This window comes from Aythya ferina, assembly GCF_964211825.1.
Source record: "Aythya ferina genome assembly, chromosome: 6".
NCBI classification, from domain to species: domain Eukaryota; kingdom Metazoa; phylum Chordata; class Aves; order Anseriformes; family Anatidae; genus Aythya; species Aythya ferina.
In genome coordinates this window covers 21,656,319-21,681,429 of record NC_140303.1, presented here as the reverse complement: position 1 = coordinate 21,681,429, position 25,111 = coordinate 21,656,319, and the positions used below count along the sequence as shown (strand labels likewise).

Below are 25,111 nucleotides of genomic sequence, written 5' to 3'. Positions count from 1 at the left end.
GTTGAGGCGGCGTTGAGGCGGCCCGGCCGCCCCGCTCCGCGGCGGCAGCGCTGCCCGGCGGCGGGAGCCCCGCTCGGTCGCGGTGGCGGCGGCGGTGGCGGCGCGGGGCCCGGCCGGTGCCGCAGCACGGCTCTGGGATGCGCCGCCGGGCCCGGAGCTGCCGCGGGCTGCCCGCCTCGGCCTCGGCCTCGCGTCCCGCAGCCGGAGCGGCCGCAGGCAGTGCCCCCAGGTTGTGTGCTTGGCTTAGCGCCCTTCCCTCGCGTCGTGTTTGTCACCTGAGCACAAGATCGGGGTAGGAGCTGAGTAGTTTCTTTTATATAAGTATTTCTCTTTTTTTTATTATTATTTTTTTTTCTCTTGTTTGTTCTGTAAACCGACCCTGGGCAGCCATGAAATTCCTGCTGGTTTTTGACTTTGACCACACGATCGTAGATGAAAATAGCGACACCTGGATCGTGAAGTGTGCTCCTGGGAAGAGGCTTCCTCACGGACTGAGAAACTCCTACCAGCCTGGGCACTGGACCGAATACATGGGCAGAGTGTTTGTCTACCTGGGAGACAGCGGTGTCAAAGAGGAGGAGATGAGAAGGACTATGACAACGATCCCTTTCACTGCGGGAATGGGAGATCTTCTGCGTTTTATTGGCGAGAACAAGGAGCTTTATGACTGCATAATTGTTTCAGATTCTAATACTGTATTTATTGACTGGATTCTAAAAGCCGCTGACTTCCATAAGGTGTTTGATGAAGTGTTTACAAACCCTGCAGCATTCAGCAGTACCGGCTATCTAACTGTGCAGAACTTTCACGCTCACCATTGTCCGAAGTGCCCTAAAAACCTTTGCAAAAGGAAAGTTTTAAAAGAATTCCTAGATAAACAGTTGGAGCGAGGAGTAAGTTACACACAAGTTGTATATATAGGTGATGGTGGGAATGACCTATGTCCGGTAATGTCTCTGAAGAAGAATGATATTGCTATGCCCAGGCATGGGTATACCTTAGAGAAAAGGATTTCTCAGCTTTCCCAAGATCACAGTCCTGTAGAGTGTTCTGTTCTGGTTTGGTCAACTGCTGTTGAAATAGCATCTTATCTGAAGCTGCTTATAAAGGAATAATTCAGATGATAAAAGGAAACCAATATAGTTATGCCTTTTTCTTCCCAGGAGAGAAACACTATGTGTGCATAAAAGCACAAAATTAGAACTGCGATGTGCTCTGAACCCATGTTTTTTAAACACGATACAAAACTGTATGTTCAATTTTGGCAATAGTGGGAAAGTGATGTTAAAACAGCTTTCTAGCATATTACATGTTCCAAAATCAGTGGAAAAGGGGGTGAGAGGGTTGCAGGAGGAATCGTCGTTAATCTTCTCCCGACCCCAAAGGTTTACTGACTGCATGTGAGGTCTGTTCCATGTGCTCAGGGAAAGGAGTGGGATTAGTGCACAAAAGAAAGAAATAATTCTTTACTTAAAAAGAACTTAAATTCTTAACATACCAGGAGCATGGTTCTGGAACCATTGGCTTTGAATACTATTTAATCAGGGTAAATGTTTAATTTGTAAATGATTTGGTATGCCTCTAATCTTGTTTGATCTGAAGATGCATTTATATTTTTAATACACTGAATGTTTACCAAACAAAACTCCTTTTTAAGAGTTTTAATTAAAGACAATAAAAGTTACTGTCAGTGACAAAAGCAACATACAAGATTTGCATAACGTGTTCTGCTGGCCTCTGTGTTGTTAGTTAGGCACCTGTTTTTGTCAGGGCCTGGGGAGAGCGAACACAAGCCTGGGTGTCAGTCTTTGGGTACCACCGTTTACATTGTCAGTCAGACCCCTTCTCTTCTGGAGAGCAGTAAGAATGGTGCAGTGCTGTTGACAGGAGAGCCATTCTCCTATTCCCTTGACTATCACCCTGACCGTGTGCGTAGGGCTGCCGCTGGTTAGATCTTCCCTGCTGACCCCTTGGAGCCAGCCGGGTGCTGTTTCCTCAATGGGTTTCTGCTGCAGTGTGTGGGCCCACAGAACGGTGTTTATGTGCATGTGTTTGCACGGTTCTGCCCGTTCACTCTTGTCTATGTGCACCACATAGCCCTCTCATGGGCTGTAAGGGAGCATCTGTGTCCATTCTAACTTTTTAACAGAATTCACCTGCCTTTCAGTAGTTTCAGGAACCGTATGTGACCAGGGAGTCTTTCGCACTCACAGCGAGATGAGCCCTAAGACTTCGTGCTATGCATACTGAAGTATGTCTCATTAAAGTCACGCTTTTCCATGCCAAATGTTTTCTTAGTCTCCCAAAATAGGTTATAATCTGCTATTGAACTGATGTCTGTTCTCTGCCTCTTCTCTAACTCTTGCAGTAGTTCAGTTGCAGATGTCCAAGTTGTAGCTCAGCAACCTGCAATTGCTGTAGCTGTTGTCTTCTGTGTTGTCTGGGCAGCGCTCTTCTCATTTTCTTATGGACACTTGATGTTGTCACTACCTTCTTTCTCTAAGTTGAAGTTTTATTAGGGGTGGTCTTCCCCATTTTGAGTGGAAATCTTGAATATTTCCTTTGAGTACTGCCTTGTACTGGGGTTTAGCCCTTCACCTATTTTAACTAATTACAGCAGGTTGCTTTAGCAGTTTGTTACCTAAGGTGTCTCAAATAATATACTTGACTTATTAGGGGCACAGCTGACAGATAGTTGATAGCTGTCTGAGGTGTTTATACTAGAGATCTTAACTTGTCTTGTGCAAGGGCACATAGATGGCATCTCGCTAACTGGTGGGCCTCAACAGTTTTGAGTCTTCTGATCTGCGGGTTGTACAAAAGTGCTAATGGCTGTAGCATTGCACAATATTGTGTGGTTACTTCTTAAAAGTTGTGTATGTCCTGCATTCTGGATGTGCTGCTGTACTGGTACTGTGCCAATCTCTTCTGTGCTCCTCATAACCTACCTGCAAAACAGTTTGCCTTCTGTTTGTCCAGTTATTGTCCAGATCTCAGTTATTGCTTATTTAAAAAGCAAAGAAACAAACAAAAAAGCCCTAGCCACCTAGTATATGAATATTCTTTTTTTTTTCTTCCACTTAAATTAGGTTTCCTAATATTCTTTAGCCATAGGAATCTTATTTTGTAATTTGCTATATTGCTGAATCATTAAGACATTAACCTCCATAATCAAAAAGGGATTGTTTTTATTTTTTTGTGATAGAGTATGGAAGCAGGAGATGAGAATAGATTAAGCAAAGAAAACTAATTGAAAGATTAGCTATTATGATTCAATCACTTCAAGTACAGGGTAGAGCTGATGCTATTTGCTGGACAAATTGTGTGTTAGAGACAGAAGGAGCTTTTCCATTCCAGTAGGTAAGCCATTAAGCAATTAATGAGGTCTCGTGTTATTTTTTTCTCCTCTTCTGAAGATAAAAAAGAAATCCGTTTTCTGAAGCACCACAATTACCACATTTTTCCACATTTGGGTATAAGGGAGGGGAGATGTGTACCTCCAGACTGTGAAGTCAGCTTCAGCTGGTAACACAGCCAAAAGAGAAAAGGAGAAGACAGAGGACATCCTTGAAAGGGTACATGTTCTGTACTTAGTGTTGCTGACCTAACTTGCTGGGTGGCTAAAACAGCATGCCCTCTGGTGGGGGGGGGAGATGCCCAGCTTCTGGGGAAATGTGGTAACTTAGGTAAAGATATTAAGGAATGCATAATGCGAGGCTGCTGAGCATATGGGAATTTTTCTGTATGGTAACAGATGTGGTATTACACACAGGCTACTGTAAGGAGTATGTAGCTGTAATACTATGCCCTGACCTGATGTGCTAGTAGAGTGGCCAAGGGCTGAAAGAAGTTCATGCATATCCAAAGGAAGCTGATGAAATGGAAGGTGAAAAACAGCAGCAAAACGAAGCTGTTGGCTTGGGGGCATACAAACAGACTTGGGGCCCTACAAGGGAATGCTCCAGAGAAAAAATAAAAGTGGAGTAATGTAGCTGTGGGACAGGCCCTGGTGAGGCTACTGCTAATGAGGGGAGCCCTGTACAATTTTGGGGCGCCCCTGACCTCGCTCCCCTCACGCCTGAGGCAGGGGCAGCCCCGGGGCGGCGGGAGGCGCTCCGGCTGTGCGCCGCGGCCGGGAGGCGCTGCCCGCGCAGCTGCCGCCGTCCCTCAGGGCGGAGGAGCCGCCTCAGCCCGCGGCGGCCTCGGGCGCCCACCTGGGCGCTGCCCGCGCGGCTCCGCCTCCCGCGGGCCCCGGCGGCCCCGGGCGTAAGGAGCGGGCGGGGCCGGGGCCGGGCGGGCGCCACAAAGCCGCCGGGCTCTGCGGCCATGGCCGTGTGCGGGCAGGGGGCGGAGGCGGAGGGGTTCGCGTACGAGTACGAGGACCCCGCGCACCCCGCGCGGCTGCTGGGGGCGTTCCGCGGCTTCTACCTGGACGGGCTGTTCACCGACATCGCGCTCCAGGGCGCCTCGGGGGTCTGCCTCCGCTGCCACAGAGCCGTCCTGGCGGCTTGCAGCGGTTACTTCAAAGCCATGTTCACGGCCGACATGAAGGAGAAGGCTAAAAGCCAGATCAGGCTTCCCGAGCTCAGCCACGCCGTGCTGGAAGCCCTCGTGAATTACGCCTACACCTCCCAGATCCAGATAACAAAGAGAAACGTCCAAAGCTTGCTGCAGGCGGCCGACCTCCTCCAATTCGCCTCGGTAAAGAAAGCCTGCGAGCAGTTTCTGGTCAGGCACTTGGACACCGACAACTGCATAGGGATGCACGCCTTTGCCGAGTACCACAGCTGCTCGGAGCTGGAGAAGGAGGCGCGCAGGATGCTTCTGTGGCAGTTTGAAGACGTGTGGAAGCAGGAGGAGTTCCTGGACATCGGCAAGGAGAAGCTCGCGTTCATCCTCTCCAGAGAGAACCTGAATGTCTGGAAGGAGGAGGCAGCCATTGAAGCGGTGGTGAAGTGGGTAGCACACAACGTGGAAGAGAGGATCGAGGACATCTACGAACTGCTGAGTTGCATCCAAATAGACCTAGATAACGTGTACTTGAGGTCAGCTTTAAGCCTACAAAAAAAATGCCGACTTAACGATAATAAAATACGGTCACTCGTATACAACGCCCTGAACCCAAGCCCCAAAGGCCTTTCCAAAAGACCTACGGCCACCATGTATGTGATTGGAGGGTATTATTGGCATCCCTTATCAGAGGTGCACGTTTGGGATCCCTTAACTGACACATGGGTCCAGGGAACAGACATGCCAGATCATACCCGGGAGAGCTATGGGGTCACGAATTTGGGACCTGACATATATGTGACAGGAGGTTATAGAACGGAGAGCATCGAAGCCCTTGATACTGTGTGGATATATAACAGTGAGAGAGACGAGTGGACTGAAGGCTGCCCCATGCTCGACGCGAGGTATTACCACTGTGCAGTTTCCCTGAGTGGCTGCATCTATGCGTTGGGTGGTTACCGGCAGGGAGCTCCGGTGCAAGAAGCTGAGTTCTATGATCCGTTAAAAAAGAAATGGGTTCCTATTGCAAACATGATCAAAGGTATGTAAGGTTTTGTGTGGTGTCTGCTTCAATGTCAGTCCTTCCACTTTTGCCACACAGAAGTGCCACTGACACGTTTAGGGGTTGATCCAAGTTCTAGTGAAGTGCATGGGAAGCATCCTGGTGGTTGTGGTGGGCTTTGGTTCAGGTCTTCACTAGCCAAACTGCTGCAAGCATCCAAACGCTGGGCTGGGCTGAGCCATGGAACACAGGATGAACGAGCAGGTGGTGGGGTGGTGGTATCTTTTTAATCTTGTCTTCCCTTCAGGAGCTCAATTTATGTTCAGCTTGGAAAGAAATTAGAAACCTACCTGGGATTAAAGTCTATTCAGCGTATCCTCAAAGAGTGAATAAAGGGATCATATTAGAAATAATTGTACAGAAGTAATCTGAATTTATACCAAAATAAGTGTCTTCACTTGAACTTTCTTGCATGCAGCTTGCTCATATTTCAGTGTATCATCTGTTCAGGTTCCTTAGTTTAATCTTTAGTGTGAGGGTTAGGAAAAGCATTCATACCTATTTTTAGCAGCCGAAATAGTGATCTACTAAAAATCTATGAATTTGGATCACAACCTCACTCAATTATATTATTTGGTTGTAAAAATTATAAATAATCACACATAATATTTTTTATAACTTAATGTAATTATTTGCAATTAGAAATAAAATCTTTTGTGAGATTTTATTGTAAGGTAATGCAACATGGTATTTTTTCAGTTTTTTTAAGGTATCTAACAGGAAAAACGCTAATCATGCTTATGCAACTGTTTCTTTAATGTTTAAATCTTTCCCACAATCTCTGCTATTATTCTCTTAATTTAAATCCAGGAAAGCTGTGTTAATGCTGTGAGCAGTTACATGTTCTGTGCAGGCATTTTGTCACATTTTCTGCCTGAAGCTTTTTAGATACTTAAATCACACTAATTTGCTAGGTTTTGCCTGTTTTATCTTGCAGTTCCCTTGTTTTATTTTTGTTTTGTTCTCCTGGAGACAGAGTTAACATGGCTACATTCTATTTGTGTCCTTGTTTGTACAGCAGTGTTGTTAATAATATGAGAAAGGCTAAAAATACCCTGAGACACTGAATAATCTCAGCTCCCATTGAATTTGTTCTTTCCATGTAAGTGAGGCATAAAAAATCACTGAAACTTAGTGAAATATTGAAAGTAATTCCCTATTTCAAAACCAGCATGACCGTGTCCCTAATGACTATAAGGATTATGTGAATTTTTCTATGGCCATATTACATGCAATACCTGCTGGTTACTGCATGTTTATTTAATTGCTCATGACTTACATTGCTAAAATAAGGTGTCTTGACAGTTTATTTAATTTCACATTCACTTAAATACTTGCAAATATAATTTCATCCTAGGTTAATTAACAAGCCATTTAACTTGGGGTTATCAGTGGAAGTGCCAGCAGGTGTTGCGTGCAGTCTGAAGGTGTGTTGTGACTTTCACACTGTGTACAGGTGTTGGAAACGCCACCGCCTGTGTCCTGCACGAAGTCATCTACGTAACCGGAGGTCACTATGGCTACAGAGGAAGCTGCACCTATGATAAAATCCAGAGATACCATTCAGGTAGCAATGAGTGGAGTATAGTCACCACAAGTCCGCATCCAGGTAAACAATAATTTCTGTAATGAGCATAGAGTTTGATTTGTTTAATCCTAACTAGGAGTCTTTAAGCCCACTTAAGAGTTTCTGACCAGGTCCTAGTAAGATGAGGAAAACTTCTAGGGCAGCAAGGTTCAGAGTGGATACTTGTCCCTGTGGGGTGATCTACTATTCCTAGGCTTGGAGAAGGGAGGGAAAGGCCCCCCTCAAGTGTCTGCTGTATACTAATCACTTTATAATACTCAACTAAGGAACGGCTGTACTTTAGTAAATAACATAGTAAGCTAACTTCCCATAAAATCTGTCTATTCATAATTGTTTGGCAAAGGTCTTCTATACGAATTTTCAAAAGGCTTTCTCTACTTTCTACATTTGGTAACAATAAGTTTCTAAAGAGATTGTCACTAAATACTGGTGCTCGTCTATGTATGCCTGGCAGAAATTCCTGAGGGTGTTTACCAAGTTCAGTGAAGAAACTCAGCTGGCATCAGTGGTGCCCAATGTTTGTCGTGTAGCTGCAGTTTAAGATAACGTTATCATGCTGAGTTGAATTGTATTCCTTTCTTCCCAAAGAATATGGATTGTGTTCAATTACGTTACAAAACAAGATCTATTTTGTGGGTGGACAGACCACGATCACGGACTGCTATGACCCAGAGCAGAATGAGTGGAAGCAGATGGCTCACATGATGGAGAGAAGAATGGAGTGTGGTGCAGTGGTCATGAACGGATGCATCTATGTAACAGGAGGATATTCCTATTCAAAAGGAACATATCTGCAGAGTATTGAGAAATACAACCCTGAACTGAACAAATGGGAAGCAGTAGGTAATCTTCCCAGTGCTATGCGTTCACACGGCTGTGTCTGTGTGTATAATGTATAAACACTTGATTTTCATATTGCTGCTATAGAAAACAGCAGATGCAGTATTCCTAGTAGTACTGCTTACCTCGAGTGAAATGTCAGGTGCAGTCTCTTAGCAGACATTCATTAAAAGCTATATAGTTTATCTTCATTTTTAAACAATTCAGAAGCATAAATGTAGGAAAAATATTTCCATATATTTTCAGTTCATTCACTGTCTGACATGAAATTTTTCATATGACTTTCTTATAATACTTTGCACAGCTATACAGGAACTACTGTGAAAAACCTGTTTTCATTAGCCACCAGGTGGAATTCTAACTTGGTGCTAAGTTGAGTAAAACCAAAGTACTCTGCATTGTTGTGGACTACTGGGTTTATGATAAAATCTCTGATACACTGAATATAGCTGTAGAAATGGTTCATTGCCACTAGCTAGGTGTGTGGTATGTATAGAGCTATAGTATTAGGAGAACTAGGTTACACATCCAGAAACTGTGGGCAGTTGCATGGTGCCTCTAAATCCACCTTCAACTGCCAGAGTAAAGAAGAGCACAGGCTGGGAAAAAGGGAAGAAATGTGACCTGGTAGCCCAGGATTGCTAACAGAACGTGCACTAGTTTTCCAGAACTCTGCATGGCTCTGCAGTGGGCTTTTTGGCTGATTTGTGGTTGGTGTTTTTCTTCTTTTTTTTTTTTTTTTTTTTTTTTTTTTCAGAGAAAAGCCTTACTATGATAACTGTTTTTGAAATAAAATTTGATATGTGTCTTCCTGAAATACAAGGAGAGAGACTGGACAGTCCAGAATCCCTCCACCCTGTTTCTTGAGCTGTGGCACTGCAGCTGCTGTGGAGCTGCATGCAGCCTGACAGAAGTGATCCAAATAAAGAATTAGGCTGGGGCAGCAGAGGGACTCTTTTAGCCCCCTTTGGTTCTTCAATCCAGCTTATAAAATGACAGCAGAGACGGCTGTTAGATGTTGGTGCAAAAGGGAGGGACAGCAGGGGGCTGTGATAAGTTGTGGTGGGAACTTCTTGCAGCAGCAGTGCCACCTGACATGAAATACTGATTTTATTGGATTTACCAGGTACCATCCAAGGAACTCTGCAAGAAGGTGAATTCATGAGTTCACAGTATTTCTTCTTAATCAAAAGCACTGTCAACATATTTTTGTTATTTCACACTGTTGTACTAATTTCTCACTTGCATTTGGTAGTAACAGTGTTCACTCAACTCTTGAGGTTTGCTGTAAAGTTCTGTGCTGTGTGTGTAGCTCACGTTCTGATGTTTGACTGTCACTGAGTGTGGGCTGTGCCCTGGTTGGTTATCTGGCCCGCTGAGACCTATGTGGGGATGCAGCCAAATTTGTTTAAAGATTCTTAAATGCAGAGAGGCCTGAGGAACCGAACCCCGTGGTGCTGTTTGGAACACACGGGCCAAGCGAGTTAGCGAAAGAGCTAATTTATTTATCCTGGAAATCTCTATGGCAGAGAACGATTTAAAAGCCAGGTGGCGATCTGAAACGCTCGTGCGAGTCGGGAGAGGCCTTCGGTTCTGTGGGGGGAGAGCAGCACCCGCACAGCACAACCCCAACCCAGAGCCATCCTCGTTTGGGGGAGATTTTGGGATGCTGGAGAGCCAGGGGAGTGCTTTCACTGGTGCTATTTTCACATTACAATTTCTACACGACCACCACAGGGCTGCCCCCGCCGCGGGCAGGGCGCACCGCGCTCCCCAGGGCCGGGGCTGTTCGTTGGCGCCTGTATTCGCGCTATTGCAGCGCCGCGCGGCCCTGAGGCGGCCGCCCCCAGCACACCGAGTGTCGGGGCTTTGCCTCACAGCCGCGGCCCCGCCCCACGCCCCGGAAGCGGCCCCCACGCGAGGGGCGGGCGGCGGCGCGGAGGCTGCTGGGCCGGGCCGGAGCGGAGCCGAGCGGAGCCGTGAGGGGCGCGCCGCCTGCGGAGCGGGGCCGGTGCGGGGCCGCCGCAGGTTTGTGCGCGGGGCCGCCGCGCGCTGGGCTGGGGCTGGGGCCGGCGGGCGGGAAGGGGCCGGAGCGGGGGCGGCGGCGGCGGCGGGAAGCGCTTCCTGCGGCGCCCCGCGTGGAGCAGCGCTGCAGCACGCGGAGCTGTGCGCGCGCCTCCCGCCGCCTGGCGCAGCGCCGCTCCCGCCGCCCGGCTCCCTGCCCCCGGGGCGCACGGGGCCCGCCCGCCGGGGCCCTGCTCCCGCTGCTCGCGCCGCGCTGCTGCTGCTGGGGGCTGGGGCCCAGGTGCCCGCGCCGAGGGGCTGGCAGAGTGTGCGCAGCGCGCGGAGCGCCCCCGTGCTAGGAGGCGGCGGCTGCCTCGGTGCATGGGGCTCAGGGCGCCGTCAGCGCCCGAACCGTGAAAAGGGCCCGAGGCTGCCATGCGGGGAGCGATGGGGCCTGCGGAGCGGTGCTGGTGTTCGGGTGGGCGCTTTCTAGCAAAACTGCTCTACTCACGAGACTCAGCCTCACTGGTTTCCTCGAGGTCTCGCGTTGCTCTAACCTTCTGCACAGTGTTACTGCTTGCACAGGAGGATTTGCAAGACTATAGGAAGGTGGAGGAGTTGAGGCAGCAGAAGCCAGGCAGCGACAAGAATGTCTCATTTTTTCCATGGCACTTAGTAGCCCTATCGCCTTGGCTTTTAAGGGCTCCTTGGGTACCCAGCGGTAAAACAAGGGCATCCTGCGCGCTGCAGAGCGGGTTTGGGGGCAGGCTAGGAGAAACTGGTTACCCTAGGCAGGCTGAAGGGGAGGTCGCTCCAAATGACAAAGCCAAAGCCCAGGCAGTGGCCGTGCTGCACTGATTCGCGTGTATCCATTATCTCAGATGAGCTGCATCTCCTTAGTCCTTGCCTGTAACAGAGCTGCGGGTAGTTTGGCAGCATGCAGCCACAAGGTCTTGGGTTTTATTTTAACAAAAACCTGTACGAAGAGACAGCTTGCTCCCACAAACCTGTGAACCATTCAGTGTGATGTGTGAAACAGCAAGGCCAGCTGAGGGGCGAGCAGCTGCAGCCTGCCTCAAGGCTCGGCCTGGGGCAACTGAGGAGACATCGGCCTGCTTTATTTTCTGCAGCTGGATTTGACGAGTGTGGTAGTGCCAGAAGGGAGAAAGTAGAAATCTGTGGTTCACAGTTGAACGCTGAATTCAGACTGATTTCTGACAGGTTAATAAAGCTGCTTTTTTCCTCGAGAATAACTCTACTCCATCTGTCCCAAGAGCAATTAGATGAGCAGCATCTGATCTCCATTTATTTGTTGTCCAGTAAACACTTCCTTATCGATCTCCTACTGCATATAGCAACTGTATTTGATATACAGGAACCATAAGCTTAATACTAGTTAGGAGAATAAATTGCTTTCAACTTCAAAACAGCATGTCCTCTCAAAGGTGGTTGATGCCATATTCAGGCAGAACTGCAGTGAAGGCAAATCCATAAAAGCGAGAACTGGACATCTTTAGGATGTACTAGTAAAGGCAGATGTCTTTGTTCTTTCCTCTAGTAAGTTCCTTGAACTCTCAAGGGTTAAGTACGAGGTAGAAATGTCAGAAAATTTCTAATTATACTTACTAAGAATATCAAACAATTTTTGTTACTCATGTTTTGCTTAGTGATGAGGGATTGGGTTCGACCTGACAAATGTTGGCTATAGTTGGCTCAGATTTGTTGCTGTTAGGTACTGAGGATCTGTGACTAGAAAAAGGTAAATAACAAATGCTTTAAAATGACAACATTTATTTACTTACCTCAAATGTTAGAATGACAAATGCTGGTTTAACAGCTAAGTAGTTGTTTCTTAGTTTCAGTTTCCACTTGGAATTCTGCAGTCACGTTTAGAGCTGACTCATAAGCATAAACGTGTGGCTGAAGAACTTGCCTGTTACATTGTTTAAATGTAGTTAAATGTGGTGCTATATGAATATGTCTGTAGAAGTTGGTATTCAATACTTAGTGCCTTTGCTCTAAATTCTCTTCACCGCAGCTAATGAAAATGGCTGAAAATGGAGATGGTGAAAACATGTCTATCTTGGAAAGCAAGATCTGTCAGCAAATTGAGGTAAGTTCAATTTATAGTTTTCAATCTAGGCTCATGTAGTTTTTGGAGACTAATTGCTAAGAATTTGGCTAATGAGAAATTAACATTATAGAGTTAACTTAAATATTCAGCTCTGTTAAAAAAAAAAAAACAGTCATAGACTTGTGACAGACTTTAATATGTTATAATCATTCATAGTGGTAGTCTAAGCTGGAAGTTAGGTTTGTCAAAGGTTGCTTGTAAGACTACTGCTTAAATACAAAACATTTAACTTGATAACATTTTAGGTATTACAGCAAGCGAATGTATCATTGAACAATTTATTAGTGTGTTCATTGGGGTTATTCTTTGTATGCAATTGGGGAAAAAATCCTATTTGGGAATCTGTGCTGTTGAAAATATTAGCCTGCTGCATAACTTGCTATTATGATTTACTGCTCTGTAATTTATTGCTACAAATTACGACTAAATTTTAATGCCCTACTTTACATTCATTATTTCTTACTTGAGAGGCTTGGAGGGTTACCCTGCAATGGATAACTGAACACACCACTTAAAATAATATCCAGAACAAAACCTTCTTTCTGAAGGACAAAATTATGTGAATCTGTATGTGAATCTGTCAGCATATGAAGCCATAGTCATTATTTATGAAAATAACTGAGACTGGGGATAAATAGTTGACAGAGCTAGCCATGTGGTAATGTGAACTTGAGGTATGCTAGAGGGAGAAGTACTATTGTAAAACTTGAGCTGGCTCTTCCTAAAGCATAGTGATCCTGGTGGAAACACTTCCACTTACCCTATGGCTTCATGTATTTGACCCTTGCTAGGTGACTGCTAGCAAGCAAAAGAATCTGATGAACTTGTCTACTTTGTGCTCAGTTAAACAATTTGTCACCTGTGTGACACTGCTCTTTCCAAGCCAGGCACAATCCAAATGAGCACACGGTAAATGAACACTTAAATACGCATGTGTAAAGATACTATTCTTGCCTCGTACATCACTTAAATAAGGACTAAAATCTAAATCTGTTGGTGATAAATTTCATTGGTGACCCTGCAGATCTTTATCACCTTGAAGAATTATGTTAGATGAATACACAACGTTAGGAATGTTAACAGAGTGAGCCTCATGCCTTTCCTAAACAAATCTGCAGCCTCCTAGTTTTGCCTGATTATGATCCCATTGGATGAAGCAGGGTTTTTTAACTGTTTGCTTGTTGCAGCTAACTTTTGGAAGTGTCCTGTTAAAGCAGGAAGTAGTAATTTGAGAACTTCGTTGATCTGGTAAAAATAACAATTAGAATTTCAAGTATTTCCAAGACATTTTTTTCTTCTTTTTTTGCAGTACTATTTTGGAAATCACAATCTACCAAGAGACAAGTTCTTAAAGGAACAGATCAAATTAGATGATGGCTGGGTGCCTTTAGAAGTTATGATCAAATTCAACAGGTAAAACATAGTACAGCTAATATGGATGGAAGGGTAATTTTTAGCTACTTAAATCTGTTTGGGCCAAATGTCCCTGGTCTGCACGTAAAATTCTTGTTGGGATCTTAACAGTTGGCTTCAGCTGTGCCTGGATAGTTGTAATGACCTGTGTCTCTTTACTCAATAGGTTAAGTCGTCTGTCTAAAGATTTTGGTGTTATAGTAGAAGCACTAAGAAAATCCAAGACTGGTCTAATGGAAATAAACGAAGACAAAACAAAAATCAGGAGGTCTCCAAATAAACCCCTTCCTGAATTGAATGACCAGTACAAGGCTGCAATTAAAAACAGATCAGTATATGTTGTAAGTAAAGCTCTTCCTTTGCTCTGTGCTGTTCTGAATGACTTGGACTGAGAACCATTTAACCAAAGTAAAGCTTGAATTAACTCATACTAGATGGTCAGGTGGTTATATCTGATGAAGTGTCACAATTTGTCATATATAATTGAAGTTTTGTGCCGTCTTGCAGAAAGGCTTTCCAGTAGACGCAACTCTTGATGATATCAAAGAATGGCTTGAAGATAAGGGTCCAGTTGAAAACATTCAGATGAGGAGAACTCTGCAGAAAACGTTTAAGGTAACTTTTGGCAATGAACAATTAAGACATGGAGCAGGGATGCCTCCTGGAGAACATTCTGTTGATTACTCTGACACTGAATGTCTCTTATTTAACAGGGATCAATATTTGCGGTTTTTGATAGTGTTGAATCTGCTAAGAAGTTCACAGAAATCCCAAACCAAAAGTACAAAGACACAGAGCTGATAGTGCTTTTCAAGTAAGTCCACTTACCTGATATATGAGCCTAATAATAATGGTTGAGGGTGGATGTAAATTTCTATGCTGTTGTACAGATACCAATAGCACAAGCATTTGCAGACCAGCATCTCAACTGCTACAGATGGTCTCAGTTGCTTACTGGCTTCTCCTGTCTTATAAAGTAATTGTAATGGGATAATCTAATCGGCATTAACTTAGTTTACATTCTGTTGAAGGGAAGAGTACTGTACAAAGAAGAATGAAGAAAGGAAACAAAACAAAGTAGAGGCCAAAGCAAGAGCTAAACAGTAAGTCCTTATCAACAGAAGTGTCTGGTTTTGATCACCTGACCACATGTGAACCAACTCATAACTCATGTTAACTTCTCTACAGGGAAAAAGAAGAAAAGCTGAAAAAAGCAGCGGATGCTGAGATGGTATGGGTTTCTTAAATGTCTACATAAAAACTATTCAGTTTGTGCTTTCATGCGTTTTCATTAACGTGCTACTGCAGCTATGTGTTCCTTTCAGCTTTTACAACTAACCTACAGTAAGACTTCGTTTTGTCATTGTATTGTCTTATTTTCAAGAGACTGATTTTGTTTAAAGGAACATATCCTGGATTTGAATTGCTAGGTATGTTTACCTGTTCAGAAGTGATCCTAAATACATCAATAAAATAGATGATCATTCTTCTGTGCTAATTATTAAATCCTTACAGGATCATATCAGTAATTAGGAATTTTCAATTTCAGGTCAGCCTTCAGAAAATTGTTCTGTAAAATTTCAAGAGTGTTAATTATCTTAAGGGAAAATCCTAAATTCTACATAGATGTATCCATAGTAGGCAAAGGAAAAAGAATAAGTTCAAGGTTATGGGGCACTGTGTGAGACTTGGGTGTCAGCATAAGTAAGTTATATAGCAAGAATGGTTGGGTTACTAATGGCGTTAAGAGGGTTGACTTCAGTTGCGAATTAGTTACTGTCATGTTTTAATATTATGATGGGGGGAGGGAAAGAATATTCAAAGCTTGACTCGTTAATAAAAATGTCTTCAACTTTTATTTAGAAATCTCTAGAAGAAAAGACAGGATGTCTTTTGAAGTTTTTTGGTGATCTAGATGATCAAACGTGCAGAGAAGATCTCCATACAGTATTTTCTGATCATGGAGAAATCAAATGGATACACTTTGTAAGAGGTGCAAAGGAGGTCAGTATAATCTTGGACTCTGAGTAAAGATCTTAGTATTAGAGTTTGAAGCTTAATAATTAAATGCATGTGCTCCTATATCAAGTAAATAATTATTTTTTTTGTTTTGTTTTGTTTAATTTGACTTGTGGAACTGCAGAATACTGAAGAGAATGCAATCATTCACTTGAATTCTTTTAAAAGCATGGGTAAAGGTTCCAGGTTCATCAGCTGATTAGTTCAAAAGTGAGACTAGGAATGTTTGTTACAACAGTCTCAGGGTTTTGTTTCAGTCTGGATTTTTCACATCATGCAAGCATAATGAACTTGGTGAGGTACCTAGCAGGATATGTTGTTCATCATTCTAGCTGAGTGTTTTCACAGTAAGATGTAAAGGCCTTCTTTCTTTTTAAGGGAATTATCCTATTTAAGGATACTGCAAAAGAAGCTCTGGAAAAAGCCAAAGAAGCACATAATGGAAATTTACAGCTTCGGAACAAGGATGTTACTTGGGAGTTGCTAGAAGGAGATGAAGAGAAAGAAGCTCTGAAAAAAATAATGGAAGAGCAGCAGGAACTGCTGAAACAGAAAACAAAAGGTCCTTCTTTCATTGAAGCATTTACAATGTCCCACGAGTGGCATTTTGTGAAAATAAGATAGTGAATACATAATAATCACTGGTTATAAAGCATTCTTTTGAGCTTGCCAATTAAAAACACAAATGATACAAAATTCCTGTTATCTTATATTCCAACAGGACGCAAACTCAAAGGAAAAGGAAGAGGGGGAAAGATACCTCAAGGCGCACAAAAAGGGAAAGTACAGTTTCAGGGCAAGAAAATAAAGTTTGAGGAAGAAGGTGAAGATGATACTAAAACAGGTATGTTAACAGGGTATAGATTCTTTATTGCACAGGGCTATTTTATGGAGAAGTTTTTGTTTACTAGGGCCAAGCTTTGGCCCTCTATTTTGTAGTATTTCTGTCCTCTGTCAGTATGTCATTACCAGTAAAATAACTTCAAGGGTCCTCTGCATGACTCGTTCCAGAGGCTGAAACTGTCCAAAATGCATAATAAAAGTATGTTGAAATAATTATTAGATGGCTGTGGCTGTACTGCAGCACTGTTCAAAGCATTCCGTATGGTAAGACCAGTTCTGGATAGTGGTACTTAGAGAAGAGGAAGAGCTACTCTTTCTGTTCATTGGATACAGAACCTGCTTGTAACAAAACCCATTCAAACCTACTCCTGTTAGACTTTTTTTTCCTTCATCTTCTTACCTGCCTTAGAACAGGTAAGAACAAATTCTTTAAAGGATTTTGGAACACCTCAAAACTTCAAAGTTGCATAATAAGTAAACCTTCTATCATAGCAATGGCTATGGATTAACTAGGACCCATTCTGGGGCATGTATGCTAAGATCAACTAAAATACTCTTATAAGTGTTCTATGTTTTCAATTTTTTTTTTATTTTTCCCCAGAACATTTGTGGTAATACTGAAAGGGCTTTCCTTTACCATAAATGACTTATATGTATTCAATCTTGCAGAACCGGCAAGTCCTAAGAAGAGACCACTAGAGGAAATGGAAGAAGAAGAACCTGCACCAAAACAACTGAAAACAGAAAATGGAGATGGAGATCAGTAATACTAAAATAAAAATAACATTGTTTTTATTAGTCCATTTTAAATAAGTTTTAAAGACATGCTTCAGTTCAGGAGTTTCTTGGCAGAAATCTAATGAAATCCACTTCAATGTCAACCTGCAATGAGAAGAGAGCTTCGTGGTGTTGGGTTACAGCTTTTTTTTTTGTTGTTGTTGTTCTAAGCAGCATGCTTAATTTTAAGATACCACTCTGGAGAATTATTTTGTATTTATAGTTTTGTTTATACTGTCAGATGCTCTCAACTTCTCTGGCACCTCATTCAAATGTAAAAGGTTCCTGACTTTGTAACCTCAAAGTTATATTAAACAGCAGCTGCCAATAAATTCAGAACTTAAAACTGCTCATTACTGACCCCTCTGTTCAACCACTAAGTGTGGTAACAACAAGGGAACTTACTGCTGTCATAACAAACTTCTTTCAAATGCTATTAATCATCCAGTACACGTGACCCTAAAACTTACATTTCTTTCAATGGAATTTATTTACCTCCCTGATACAAAACAGAAATTTCTTAGTTGTTTTAGGTTTTATACTTACCGATTTCTTCTTATGGAATTTGTATGATGCTGGTAGGTCATATCGAAGTTCTATGAATAGTACAAAAAATTGTTATGCTATACTGATTATTAGTCAGTTAACTTGCACCCTCCATCCATGTTCTGTTGCCTATCTCTGTGAGCCCTTGATGGGATAACTGTTTTGATCTCTGCACTAGATTATGACTGAACATTTAAATCAACCATACCAGACAGTAAGTGGATGGCTGAGATCCAGAAAAACATCTTAAGCATTTGTGCAAACTCCTGAAAATGTCTCAAGTTATATTATTCCTATAAAGCATATAGCTGATGGTACTTAAGAATCAGGAAGATAACAGAGTAACTGCCAAAAATATTTAGGATGCTAAATTAAGTCTGGGAAGAAACTCTTCCTCTGAGCTTTATTCATTAACTGCCTACTTCTTATGTTCCAGACAGGTACTAAGATTACGTAAATAAACAAATCCTGTCATTTTCACTGACAATCACACTTAAATTTCTCTCTGGATATTGTCTGACTAGTAAGGATTTACATCTATATTAGACCCCCAAGAAAATGTTTTTTCTCTGAGTTAATCTTACCTGCTATGACTTCCATCTTCACTTCCCATTCATCTGCTTTCTTTTGAATGTGCTACAGTATTAAACAGATACAGCTACATTTAAAAGCTAGTTTTGATAGTCTTAAAAACATCTTAATGGCTGTAATAATTTAAGAAGTCTGCACCTTTGTTTTCAACTTAAAATATTAGATGTACTTATCTTGATGCATGCGAAGTCACAGCTATTCTTTGACAATAATGTTTACCCCAAATAGACATACACCATATGAACAAATCAAAGAAGCTAAAGACAATATGTGATTACTGACCAACTATATAATTGTCAGCTTAATGTTCACCATACTAAAATGAAGGACTTACCTGCCGTGTTGAAGTTTTGTGAAGGGAATATACAGCTGTTTTTGCCATTTGTAAAGCCGTTTTCAGAAAAATCATATCCATTCCTAAAAGTGTTGAAATTATTAAATTACTAAATGCAATTTTAAACTAGAGGATTTAAAGATTTGCTTCACGCTTCAGTTTTTCTGAAGCAGTAGCTATTTGAGAAAAAATACTGAATATGTGAAGGTACAGAAAGTATTTTTGCAACTTTCCCAAGTGCTTAAGTAAAACCAAAGAATAAGGGATGTGAAATAGCTAGTGTCGTTTATTTGAAACCCAGTGATTGTTTAGCTATAGCATTGAATTGGTTAATCTCTACTTATGAAACTGATTTCAGGTCAGCAAAATTTTGTTAGGTCCCCTATTGCAATAGAGAGGAGAGATGTTCCATTAGAAGTGTGTCCCTTGATACTTCTCTTCTAGTAATTGCTAAACAACTTTTGTATCTACAAACCTTTATTATGTTTGGTACCAAAAGGAGGGTTCATGATAACTGTGTCAAAAGTCTCTGACATGCTGTCAGACAAAGAACAGACATCACACTGAATGAAGTCAACATTTGTGAGCTCAAAGTCTTCAAGATTGCTGTTAAATATTTCCAGTGCTTCTGCATCAATGTCAAACCCCACACAAAATCTATTAAAAAAAACAAAAAGCCACATTAGTATTTTGCAAAATAAAACTGTTTAAATTCTATAGCAGTTTTGAAAAGGAATGGCACAAGCTTGTTTTAACTAGTAAACATAACAGGCGTACACTACAAATTCAGTACTTATAAAAATGTCAGCAGCTATGTTGCCTTTTTCAAATATCTTTTTAAAGTTTGAGATGTTTCATGTGTTCATTTAATGCTTCAGGAGAAAACAAATGTTATTGTTTTGAGGCAAGTATCCACCCCTCCCAGAAGCTGAATGGTTATTAATTATCTAAACATACTAAATGGCCTGATTATGCACCAGAATAAATGGCTAAAGTTAGTTTAGTTCAGCACTGTGTTCTAATCTTAATTTCAACTCTGCCTTATACCAGGAAAGAAAACAAACATAAAAAAAAAACAAACAACCGCAACAACAACAACAAAAAAACGTCCAGAACCTAGTATTTACTTACCCAGCTCCTAACATTGCACTTCCAATGCTGAGCATACCGCAACCACATCCTAAATCTGCAATTGTTTTGTTTTCAATATCATCGAAAGTATTGTGAATTGTGTACAGCATACATGCTGAGGGGAGAAAAAAAAAAACCAACACAGTAATATACCCAATGAGCATCCAGTTAATCAATACAAACTATCTTCTGTTCTCAAAAAACTCTGAAACAAAGGTTTCTTGTTATGCGAAATTAAGTTTGTTCTCACTGCCTGTAATTCTCTTTTAATTTCAATGTGAAAACTAGTATTTTGTCAAGTAGTTGAACTGTAGATATTTGGTCTGCTGGAGAGATTTCACATAGATCACTGAATATATGTATCTTTTTTATCAATTTTCTCTAATTCTGGATTGTAAATTAACAGTATTCTTTTAATGAAAGTAAGTTAACATCATAGAAAAATGGATTCAAGTTTCTGGTGGATACAATTTCTCAACTATTTCTAGTGTGAAGGCTTTAAACCGCGGCAGAAACAAAAAGCACTTAAGCTTTTTATGCAGAGCCAGTAAAAGAGCCTAGCTACAACAGTGCCACCTCTACCTGCGATGTGCGGTCTCGTTGGGTACTGTTCAAGAAGCAGCTTGGGGCTTTCGAAGGTATCGACCTGTTGAAGACAGCTCTCCAGCTCTTTAAGCTTTAATTTCTTCATGTCTGTAGCTGGACTCGATGATCCCCACGCGTCCCTTCTGACTCTGCTACGATTCTAATGCAAATAACGTGTCAGCAGCTGCGATACCATCAACAAACGCCGAATGCCCTCACGGGGTCGTTCTCCGCTTTCCCCCCCCTGCACCCAGTGGCAGCTCCCAGGTGCCTCAGGCAGCCCGGCCCGGGGCCCGCTGCCGCCAGGACGCCGCGGCCCCACCGTCAGCCCCGCGCCTCCCTCACGCTGCTCCCGCCGCAGCCCGGGCGGCAACGAGCGGCTCCCGGCGCTCAGCGGCGGGGCTGCGGCAGCGCGGGGCCGAGCCCGAGCCCCCCCCAGCCCCTCCGGCCGCTCACCACAGCCCCTGCCAAGCCCCTCCGGGCGCCGTGAGCCGCCGCGGGGCCAGCACCGCCCCGTCCTGCCCCGTCCCGCCCCGGCGCCAGGCGCAGGCCCCGAGCCGCCGCCCCGCCCCGGGCAGGCGGTGCCTGGCCCAGTGCGCCCGGCTGTGGCGGCGCTGTGCTGCCCGGGGTTAGCGCGGGCTGCCCGGCACTGCGTGCGGCTGGGGGGGTGGCACGCGGCGCCGGTCGGGCACTGGGTGCTCTGTGCCCTCACGGCACGGCACGGCGGGCGTGGGGCTCTGCTGTGCCTCCTGCCCTCAGCCTGCCTTTGTCCGGGGCCCGGCTTTCGAGAGGTTCTGCCGGCAGCTGAAAGCCCCCCTGTGGAGCCTGGGGCACGTTTAGCGCCGCGTGAGCTGTGCCGGTGCGGCCCGGCAGCCACGGGGGCCAGGCGGGTGCTGGGTGCCTGAGGCACGGCGCTGCCGGTGGGTCGAGGGAAGCGAGCGTGTGCTCTGCTCTGCGGCCTCACCTCGAGCACCGTATGTGGGGCTGGGCACCACAGCACAAACAGGACGTGAGGCTGCTGGGGAGTGTCCAGAGGGGGGCTACAAAGACAGTGAAGGGCTTAGAGGGGAAGATGCATGAGGAGCGGCTGAGGGCACTTGGGCTGTTCAGCCTGGAGAAGAGGGGGTTGAGGGGAGACCTCATGGCGGCCTGCAGCTGCCTCACGAGGGGGAGCGCAGGGGCAGGCGCCGATCTGTTCGCCGTAGTGCCCAGTGACAGGACCCGAGGGAATGGTGTCAGGCTGCGACAGGGGAGGTTCAGGCTGGCTGTCAGGAAGAGGTTCTTCACCGAGAGGGTGGTCGCGCACTGGAGCAGGCTCCCCAGGGCCGTGGTCACGGCACCGAGCCTGTCAGAGTTTTAGAAGCGTTTGGGCTGCTCTCAGCCGTACGGTCTGAATTGCTGGGCAGAGCTGTGTGGTGCCAGGGGCCGGGACTCCACGATCCTTGTGGGTCCCTCTCGACTCGGGACATTCCGTGGCTCTGTGAACTCGCGTCCCGGGCGGGGCGGGGCGGCCGGCGGCACGTTGCGGGGTGCCGGCGACATGCTGCGGGGGGGACGCGTTGCGGGGCGGCGGCGCTGCCCGCGCACCTGCGCGCTGCCAGTGCGGCGGGGCGGGCAGAGGAAGGGGAGGGCTCAGCGTCAGGGGAGGGGAGAGGCAGCGCCGGGAGGGCGCCGGTTCCGCGGCTATCGCGAGAGGGAGGCGCCGCTGGGAGGGGAGCGAGGGGAGGGACGCGAAGGGGGAGCCCCGGAGCCGGGAGCCCGGCGCAGCCCTAACGGCCCCGCGGTGCCCCGTCATGGCGGGGGCCGGCGCCAGCGCCAGCGGCTCGGACAAGCAGGACGAGGCGAAGCGGCTGAAGGCGGATCTGAGCGGCGAAGGCGGCGCGGCGAAGGCGGCGAAGGCGGCGGGCAAGCTGCGGGAGCTGCTGGAGCGGGTGCTGGCCCCGGCGGCGGGCCCGGGCGGCGGCGAGGCGGCGGGCGAGGCGCTGGAGTGGTGCCGCTGCCTGCTGTCGGGCGGGAAGCCCTGGGACAGCTTCGTGCAAGACGTGCGGGCCTACGACCCGGCCACGCTGTGCGGCCTGGTGTGGACGGCCAACTTCGTGGCCTACCGCTGCCGGACCTGCGGCATCTCGCCCTGCATGAGCCTGTGCGCCGAGTGCTTCCACCAGGGCGATCACGCCGGGCACGACTACAACATGTTCCGGAGCCAGGCGGGGGGCGCCTGCGACTGCGGCGACAGCAACGTCATGCGCGAGGCCGGGTGAGCGCGGCGGCCTCGGCGGGCGGGCGGGCACCTGCCGGGGGGCGGCACCTGCCCCGGCCCCGGCCCCGGCCCCGGCCCCGGGGGAGCCCCCCCTGCACGGAGCCTCGCCGGGGTCCCCGCCCGGGGCCCCGGGGACGGGTGGGGCGAGGGGCTGTCAGCGGCCGGCCCGGGGCTGCGGCCCAGCGCTTCAGCCGGGCGAAGGCGCTGAAGGGAGCGGGTCGGGCTGGAGGGAGCCATTTTTGTGTGTGTGCCCAGCCTGCTGCTCGCCTCGCCTGCTGTTTGCAGGTCACCGGTTGAAATCGAGGAGCTGGGTGGGTACGGTCAGGCAGGGCTTCGTGGAGGTCAGCTGTCCTTCGTGCACTGACACTGCCGTGGGCAAGGCGCGAGCGCCTGGCTGTAAGGCGGCAATGGCTGTGGTACCTCGTCAGGGCTGCCTTTGTTCCCATTGCGCTCGATGGCAAAGGGACAGAGCAGCCAACCCGTTGGGTAGAGGTGGTGCCTAGCCAGCACACCTGACATTTCACAACTCGGTATCTTTGGCTGAGTTCATTGCACTCCTGTTTGTTTGCCAGAGAGTGAAGGGCTTCACCAGAAGGTGGTTTGGAGTACTTGAGTGGGGCTTCTCTTCTGGCCAGGTTTCTGGAATAGTCTGTCTTGATCGTTTTAGCCGTGGTCAGATGGTGTGCTCTTGGAAGAGCCATCTTCACTTTTCCCGGTAAATCTGTAGTTGTGGCAGATAGCAGAAAACTCTAGGAAAGTGTAAAAATACCAAACCTTACCTTGGTTCTTCATATTTTTAGCATTTTCACTCAATTAGTCCACTTCATTACATGTCTTAAAATTCCTTCTGTCTTTTGCATTTCTACTTAGGTGTTTCACAAAGTCTGCTTTTTTTTTCTTTTTCTGTTACAGTTTAAAGGTTGTCTTCCTGATTCTCATTTTTTGTGTCTGGAGTTGCAATTCTGCTTTGAAGTGACTTCATGCTTTGATTCTTGTCATGATTTTTTTGCCCCCCCTCTCTTGTTCATGTTACCATCTGCCTTCATCATTTCTTCATTCTTCCTTTTTGAAGGAATCACTTCCACTTGTAGACTCCCTCCCATTGGAGAGAGTATTTTTTCTCCTTTTCTTTTCCTTGGTCTTCAGTGACTTTAAGCATCTGCTCCTGAAGTAATTCCTTCTTTATCTGTTCTTGTTCAACTTCTGGTGTTTTTGCTTTCCTCAGTATCATTGAAGTACCAGTTCCTCTTGATCTTGAGAAGGAAGAAAAAAATTTAATGTCACTTCTTCCAGTGCTCAGTGTGGGATAGATTTAGGGCTCCTCTTAGTGGTAGGATTTTAACAGAGTGTGGCCAAATTGAACTACTTCAGGTAAATATTAAAATGAATTCTAATACTGCTCTTATCCCAGAGTTTATTGCTTTTGCCTCTTTTCCCATTTTAAACAGTTCTGTTCTCAAAGAAAGCTTGTTTAATAGAGAAGTAGAAATTGATGTTAAATTTGCAATGTAAACAGATGCAAACTCTGAGGGATTAAGAATACTCTCCCTCATTTCTCTGTTAGATTTACTCTAGTTATTACTGTTAACAGTAGAATTCAAGAGTAAGTTGTCTTTGGTATGAGCTAGGTCCCATCAGTAGATTTAATTATTCCAGATAAAGAATTTCATAGTGTCAGTTCAGAAACAGCAGTCGAGTTGAGTAAAATTTCCAGTCCCGGTTGTGCAGAGGACACTACATGACAATATGTGGGGAGCCTGCTCTCAACAGACAGTTGTACCTGCTTATCTAAAGAACAGATTTAAGCCAATACAATTAAATGAAGAAGAAACATTGTTTGCCATGTAAGACAAAGTAAGTTAAATTTAAACCAATGTAAAAACATTAACAAGTGCAAACACGTGGGCTCACATACTCACGGACACTGTTTTGCCTGTTGACTCGAATTGCTTCAATGCAGTGCGTTCAGATAAATTGATTTAACTTTGTGTATACAAATCAGTTACACAATTGCAAAGGTACTGCTTTACATGCTCCTTCGGAGGCCTTCATTGTAGATCCAGGAAATAGGAGTGTGTCTAGCCTGATGTAACCTTGCCCACTCCACCCTAGGCTTCTATTAATAGCAAGGGAATCAAATGTGGAACCTACTTACAAACTCTATCTGAGCAGGCAGATGGTAGATAAAACTTTGCATGGATATTGTAAATGAATATTTTAGTAACAATAGTTTGTTTCTCTTGGTTCTTGTTATCTGGTCTGCATGGTTAGTGTTTTTTCATTTGATGCATCTTGAAAAATACTTTTAATGAAGTCTTAGCTACTTGTCTAGTGTAAAGGAAGTCTCTCCAGTTCACCATCTGGAACATCTTTTCATTTTCTTTAGGGTGGCTAATGTAAACCTAGAGGTGGCTTGGTCTGGAATAGGGGGATATGTATGCTTTAATCTTCTGTTACTAATCAGAACTGCAATT

General features: G+C 45.2%; 4 protein-coding genes across 10 annotated transcripts in view; 3 read left to right on the top strand and 1 right to left on the bottom strand.

Annotated features, from left to right (window-relative positions):
• Window positions 1-4: 4 nt before the first annotated feature.
• Window positions 5-1,699, top strand: PHOSPHO2 (phosphatase, orphan 2). Of its 2 annotated transcripts, none has more exons than XM_084523331.1 (2): window positions 5-229; window positions 388-1,699. In XM_084523331.1, exon 2 carries the CDS (start codon window positions 390-392, stop codon window positions 1,113-1,115), a length of 726 nt encoding a protein of 241 aa, XP_084379457.1. In that variant the 5' UTR covers window positions 5-229; window positions 388-389; the 3' UTR covers window positions 1,116-1,699. The 2 variants fall into 2 exon arrangements, with proteins under 2 accessions (XP_084379457.1, XP_084379458.1); XM_084523332.1 differs by having other exon boundaries at window positions 86-292.
• Window positions 1,700-4,047: 2,348 nt separating this feature from the next.
• SSB (small RNA binding exonuclease protection factor La) lies at window positions 4,048-17,543 on the top strand. Of its 2 annotated transcripts, XM_084523328.1 has the most exons (14): window positions 4,048-5,551; window positions 7,029-7,181; window positions 7,749-7,999; window positions 12,043-12,117; window positions 13,448-13,551; window positions 13,718-13,892; window positions 14,059-14,166; window positions 14,265-14,365; window positions 14,583-14,654; window positions 14,740-14,782; window positions 15,415-15,555; window positions 15,949-16,132; window positions 16,292-16,414; window positions 17,083-17,543. In XM_084523328.1, exons 1-14 carry the CDS (start codon window positions 4,327-4,329, stop codon window positions 17,178-17,180), a joined length of 2,853 nt encoding a protein of 950 aa, XP_084379454.1. In that variant the 5' UTR covers window positions 4,048-4,326; the 3' UTR covers window positions 17,181-17,543. The 2 variants fall into 2 exon arrangements, with proteins under 2 accessions (XP_084379454.1, XP_084379455.1); XM_084523329.1 differs by lacking the exons at window positions 4,048-5,551; window positions 7,029-7,181; window positions 7,749-7,999 and adding an exon at window positions 9,917-10,028.
• Window positions 17,174-20,904, bottom strand: METTL5 (methyltransferase 5, N6-adenosine). The gene is given in 9 exon segments (XM_084523333.1): window positions 17,174-17,265; window positions 17,268-17,295; window positions 17,737-17,786; window positions 18,321-18,372; window positions 18,662-18,744; window positions 19,137-19,318; window positions 19,793-19,907; window positions 20,375-20,537; window positions 20,834-20,904. Coding segments are annotated over 8 exon segments (642 nt in total). The 5' UTR covers window positions 20,484-20,537; window positions 20,834-20,904; the 3' UTR covers window positions 17,174-17,242.
• A 1,205-nt stretch (window positions 20,905-22,109) lies between these two features.
• UBR3 (ubiquitin protein ligase E3 component n-recognin 3) overlaps window positions 22,110-25,111 on the top strand; it is a 103,029-nt gene continuing 100,027 nt past the window's right edge. For 2 of the 5 annotated variants that reach the window (XM_084523320.1, XM_084523319.1), the window contains exon 1: window positions 22,112-22,634. In XM_084523320.1, coding sequence (XP_084379446.1) covers window positions 22,171-22,634 — 464 coding nt within the window. In that variant the 5' untranslated portion in view covers window positions 22,112-22,170. Of the gene's footprint in view, window positions 22,635-25,111 lie in introns of all 5 variants that reach the window. The other 3 variants (XM_084523322.1, XM_084523321.1, XM_084523323.1) reach the window with 2 other exon arrangements.

Excerpts from the sequence above, each read along its gene's own strand:
- SSB (XM_084523328.1), top strand. The coding sequence starts at position 4,327 with ATGGCCGTGTGCGGGCAGGGGGCGGAGGCGGAGGGGTTCGCGTACGAG. Across the intron at positions 8,000-12,042 it reads AACTGAACAAATGGGAAGCA|CTAATGAAAATGGCTGAAAA; the intron begins GTAGGTAATCTT and ends TCTTCACCGCAG. Across the intron at positions 16,415-17,082 it reads TGAAGATGATACTAAAACAG|AACCGGCAAGTCCTAAGAAG; the intron begins GTATGTTAACAG and ends TCAATCTTGCAG.
- PHOSPHO2 (XM_084523331.1), top strand. The coding sequence starts at position 390 with ATGAAATTCCTGCTGGTTTTTGACTTTGACCACACGATCGTAGATGAA.